This window comes from Arachis ipaensis, chromosome B6, assembly GCF_059453495.1.
Source record: "Arachis ipaensis isolate K30076 ecotype BB chromosome B6, ASM5945349v1, whole genome shotgun sequence".
In the NCBI taxonomy this organism is placed as follows: Eukaryota; Viridiplantae; Streptophyta; class Magnoliopsida; order Fabales; family Fabaceae; genus Arachis; species Arachis ipaensis.
Window position 1 is genome coordinate 2,498,897 of NC_142441.1, and position 6,000 is coordinate 2,504,896.

A 6,000-nucleotide genomic window follows, 5' to 3' on the forward strand; every position below is an offset into this window, starting at 1 on the left:
GAAAGACTCCCTTTCTTGCACTCTAATCTTTCTACTATCTGCTGTATTCTCATCTCAATCGTTATTATTCTTGTGAAATTTCATCATCTTCTTCAAATGGATCTTATCTTATGATCCTTAGTTAATTTACTTTGAATCATAATTCTCCAGACTAATTCATTTCGGGTGTAGACAACCCTATATATACAAATAGAAAAAAAAAAAAGGATTGTAGCAAGAGATCGAAGCAAATGGAAAAATTAAAGGAAACAAATCATTGTATTTGTAATTTTATATATACGTGTTAGGGCATTAAGGCACTAACTTGTGATATCCATATTTTTTGTCCTCTATTTATATGAGAGTTTAGAACTAAGAACCTAAAGAAGAAAATTAAAACGGAAGATTTATAGTAGTCATACTTTTCCTTTATTTTATTTCGTAATGATTTGTAGTTATCAAGTAGTCATCAATGATATTTTTAATGGTGTGAGATTTCATTCAATAGTATAGAATTATTCATTTTTCTTTTGTTGATTACATGCTATCTAAAATTTAATAAAATTGCTTGCCCCTAAATTTTTTTTTAATTTTATTCAGTTTATTTAAGTTCTTAATTAAGTTTAAAGCTATAAGAAAAGCTAGTAAAACAATTAGGACAATAATTGTTATTTATATTAACTAGTAATTTTAGCTAGCACACATATTTATTAGTATATTTAGTTTTTTTTTTCTCTTAATAACATCAGCTTATAAAAATGAACTGATGATTAAGTACTGGTAAAAAAGAGTAAATTGTGCTGATTTTGTTGAATTACTTAACAATATATATACACGGTAACTGGATAAGGATAAAATGTGAGTTAGTTAAGAAAGTAGTTACAACTAACTGAACTCATCAGCTATTAATAGAATAGCAATGTATTAGTCTATACACTCTTCAAGAACACTTATAATAATAGAATTCTCTGCATTCTCTTCTTCTCTTTAGTGTTCATATACACACCGCTCCATCTAAATTGGAAGCACTTTAAACAAATTTAATTCCGATAAAAACTCACATGTAGTTGTCTTTATTATGTAAAGTTATTAATTAAATCGTTAAATAATTTGATATGTTTGACTACAACTTAACATAAAAATAACTTCAGCTGAGTTTCCACCTTCAATTCCTCTTCTTTCTTTCTTTTTTCTTTTTTATTTTCACTATCAATATCGATGTCTATATTTTGTTCCTTACCTTTCCTTCATCATCCATAATGGCCTTAATTATGTTAAAGTTCATCTATATATAGTCCACATTTAATTAGAAAAGTGATGGATTTTTTTAATGGAATTGATAAATAAGTGTTATGATTTGCATAAGCAAATGATTCTATACAAGTTTTGGAGGAAATTAGCATACGATAATACGATATTGATGATAGATTCAAGCATGTAACATTGATAATAATTGTAAGTGGCACACATACACATTACAATATAGAAATTGGGAGGTACATGCATGCATGGTGGTACAAAGAAGATGGATTATTGAAGCTAAGTAGACACATAATAAAATATAATACACACATCATAATAACATAGTGATGTGGTATTAGGTGTACAGAGAGAGAGAGACATATTATACTCCATACTTAATTATATTTCATAGTTGTTCAATAATCATCTATGCATATTTTGCCATCTTACGTGGTAGGGAGTAAGAATCGCAACAATATTTAAAGATCCCAATAATGCAATACGTATCGCATTTGCTGAGTGATGAAGATCCTTCTCCCAACACATAATAATATCCAGTTTCATCAGGTATTATTTCTAGTACTTTTGGTGTGCTTATTCCTGCATATATGAAAATTAAAACAATGAAATATTCACATTTAACCCAGAATACGGTGTGGTATGTGTGAAAGGAAGAGTACAGTGAAACCATATATTGAATGTACCTGCTAATTTTAACCGTTGATTTTAATTATAAAAAATATATATTAATATTAAAAAACTACTGGTGTTTTTGATACCTTTAAAAATTTTTCTATATTATTACCTTGTGTTGCATCATGAGATTCGAATGGCTTATTATTAGTAGCCGCAGCATAGGTGAAAAACAGAGAGGAGAACAAGCACATCAACACAAACATTTTGGTATCCATCTTAAATTTGCTTACAACAAAAGAATAATGAGATGAAGAGACTAAAATAATGTATGTGATGATGTGATGAGGATGGATGAGAAAAAGTGTGGGATTGTGTGTTGTATTTATAGGAGAGTAGTGGAGGGAGAGATCCCTGTATTTAATTGGTAGTTAGGAGTGTTAGTTGAGCATGCATGCAAGACACAAAATTCACCTGAATCCTTCCCCATGTTATGGGAATGTACCATTTCATGAATTCCACATTCCCTGTAAAGAAAACTAACAGGGATAGATATAGCTTACACGTGTAGTAGAAGAAAGTGAATTGAGCACTTGACTAACTCAAGTTGGTTCTTACGGGTTCTATTTAAAAACATTCAGTTTATATATAACTATTTTTTTTGTTACACCAAAATTTAATATACCTACTCAAATTTCTTTCCATTAGCCCACTAGTAATAACTAATCTATAATAAGTATTTTATTAAATTGGTCTTCTTTCATTTTTTCAATTACTTTTTTATATTTAAATTTATGCAGATAAAATATTATTAATGTAAAAAAATATTTGATGAGACAACGTATAGTACATACCATTATTAATAAGAAAAATATAGGTAAATAATAAGAATATTAAATAATATAAATAATAGATATGTTAGATGTTTAATTTACTAGGTGTACGAATAATTATCTTAATATTAGAGTTTAGAAGGTAATTTAAAAGTGAAATATTTTTTTTTATTTTATTGAGTTAATTTTAGAATATTATTCACGTTGTTTATAAAAATTATTGTCTACCTAACAAAACCTAATAAATTATTTTCTTTTTTAGCTTTATTATATAGCCACAGTTTGGTATACATCTCTTTTTTTATTTTTAATATTAAAAAATAATTAATAAAAAATTAATCCTTTATACGATAAGAAAAAACAAGTGTGTATACATATCATTTTTCATTAACAAAAATCTTAGCTATTTTATTAACAGACTTTGTGTGAAAATAAATATCCATGGACATGAAGTAGTGTATGTATCATCACTCCTTTATTATGATTCAAACACAAATGGTGTATGAGTATTATACTATTATTACACGTACCCCAGAAGCCGCACAAGCTACTCCCACAAAAAACAAAAAGTATGGCCCCACATGACATGGCCCTTTATTCTGAAGAATAAGAATCACATCACATAATTCAATTCTTCAATTAATTAATTAATTAATTAATTAATTAAGCGGTGGAGGTGAAATTGAAGTTGGAACACGTGGTTTGTCTTCCAAAGAGCAAAGAACTGAATCCCAATCTGGAAGCAGCCAGATCGAACTGCAAAAGATTGTTCTCTAACTGATACCCTCCGATCACGATGGAGGTTCTAGGGTTCTTCCCACCGTTCACGAACCCAAGACATATCACTTTATCACTCACTTGAACCACCGAGTTAGCACCGAATATGCTCCAACTCAATTTCGCGTTTTCAAGAACAAGCTCGATTGTTGGAACCGCGTACCCGAAGCGCGTGCTGAACACGTTCTCCGTGCTGAAGCATGCTCCGAACGGCTTCACCGAAGCCACCCTTGTTATGTTCCTTGCAGCCGAGGCATTCACGAAGGACTTAACCAAGGCGTTGAAGATCGAATCTTCTAGAACCGTGTAAGGGTTTACAGTGCTGATCTTGGTTCCACCCACGCCGCTGGTCTTGTTGATGGTCAACAAGCTGGATTTGACTTTGACCACGTTTTGGTCAACTTTAATGGAACTCACGCCGATGAAGTACTCAGCGGAGGGTTCTCCTTGGGAGTAAGCGGAGGCGGTGCTCACGGGGTTGATGAAGAGAGGTGTGTAGGTTAGGGATTTCGAATCGTACTCGACGTTCGGGAGGAAACCGTACGGTCCATCTCCGAAGAAAACGACGCCGTTTGAGGATAAGCAAACGGCGAATTTTCTGGCGAAGCTGAAAGCGGAGGCGAACTGCGTGGGAAGTGCGATTTTCGTCCTTCCGAGACCCGCCATGCCGGAGACGCCGCTAGCGAGGCCTTTGAGGAGGAAAGTTGGGGCGCAGGAGAAGAGGAAGCGCGAAACGGTGACGTTTTGGCCTGGATTGAAGCCGTTAGTGGATTGTACGGACACGGCGTCTTCCGCGAGCTCGCCGCCGGTGGCGGTGTGGGTGATGGTGTTGTCCGGTATGAGGCCGCAGGTGTTGTTGTTGCATCCTGGGCGGGGAGGGGAGTTGCAGGTGCCGCAGGAGGTGGAGCCGGCGAGGGAGCACTGGGCGGAGCCGCAGCGGGCGGGGCGGTAGGTGGAGGAGACGTAGTTTTTGTCGCAGTCGACCCAGAGAAACTGGCCGCCGAGGTCGAGGACGAGGGAGACGGGGACGAGAGGGGTGCGCTGCCGGATTGTTGTGAGGTACTGATTTGTGGAAGTGTCCTTCTTGATTGGGATCACCAATGCTTTTGGTCTGAATGATTTCTGAGCTGAAGAGACGGTGATGGCGGCGGAGAAGAGGAGGAGGAGGAAAGCTGCCAAGAGTTTTTGTGCCATGCTGACGGAGTTGGTTAATTTGTGGTGTGCTGCTATTCATATTGCAAAACCACTGCCTCTATTTATATAGTAAAATTCTAAGTTTAAGCACCTATTACTTTAATTTTATACGAGGAGTGTTAGGGGTAGTAATTTTTGTGTTTTGTAACTATCAATTGGTCATTAAGAATATTTTTAATGGTGTGAGATTAAATTTAATGGTGTGAAATCATTCAATTTTTTTTATGGTTAAATTCTGGTCAATTTTTTAAAAAATTACTGGACCCCTAAATTTTTTCATTTTATATTTTATGAAATTTTATATATTTTTTTTTGTGACTTTTCTCAAATTTTATATAGGTAAATACATATATTTCTATAAATGGTTATATATATTTTATTTTTTATTTTATAAATGTTTGTCAACAACGTATAAGACCAGGCTGATTTTTTTGGTTATGGAAGAGTTGGGTGTGTTTTGTAGGGTTATGGGATGAGGATGAGCTATACTAATATGTGGGACAAATTTTTTGTTCAGAGATGGTGAGAAGAAATCGGACCCAACGATTTACTTTTTGAAATTTTTTTGAGCAAATCGGAGGGTCCGTTTTGCATGCAGAGAAGGAACGAAAATAACATTAAACAAATCGGACCTGCGACTTGTACGTGAACAAAATTTTTTTATATAACTTTAAGGTAATCGCATGGTTTGTTTTCTTTGTTAATGAAGTTTTGGATACAGGCTAAGCAACTCGCACGGTCCGATTTGACCAAAACAACTCCCTCAATCCGATTTATATGTAAACTGACACCATAAGAATGTAAAGTTCTCCTCCTCTCCATAACGTCGTCCAGCACCAACTTTGGTTCCATATTAAAATTAATTTGCGTACAAGACCATACAACTGGCTTGATATATATAAAATAAAAATAAGGATAAACAAGAAAGTGGATGATAAAGAGAGAGTTGCCTTCGTTGACTAGAAACTCTTAATCTTGCCATCTGTGACTACGACGTTTTGAGTTTGACATATCACAATTAATGTGTCATGTCAATTATGTGTGTACGTAGTGCATTTACGTGAATGCATGAAATATTGAAATATCTATCAAATATCACTATTATTTTGGTGTATATAGCTAGATAAATGTGACTAGCTAGTACGAAAAACTATATAGTTTATGCAAACAAAATGTATTATTGAATGATGAAAAGTTACGTAAAAAAATATGGCTAGGGAAAAAACAAACAATATCACAATCTTAGCAAGTATATTCGAAATAAATACAGGTTGACTTTTTGTGTTATATTGAACCAAGAATGATCAAAATTTTCTCTGGTTTGATTGCTATGTTCATACAT

General features: G+C 34.0%; 1 protein-coding gene across 1 annotated transcript; it reads right to left on the reverse strand.

The window, feature by feature from the left end:
- Positions 1–3,140: 3,140 nt before the first annotated feature.
- On the reverse strand, positions 3,141–4,855 carry LOC107645160 (putative aspartic proteinase GIP2). Its single transcript, XM_016349124.3, has one exon. It carries the CDS (start codon positions 4,656–4,658, stop codon positions 3,351–3,353), a length of 1,308 nt encoding a protein of 435 aa, XP_016204610.1. The 5' UTR covers positions 4,659–4,855; the 3' UTR covers positions 3,141–3,350.
- Positions 4,856–6,000: the final 1,145 nt, after the last annotated feature.

Bases quoted from the DNA above. Each gene is read 5' to 3' on its own strand.
- LOC107645160 (XM_016349124.3), bottom strand. From the start codon at position 4,658: ATGGCACAAAAACTCTTGGCAGCTTTCCTCCTCCTCCTCTTCTCCGCC.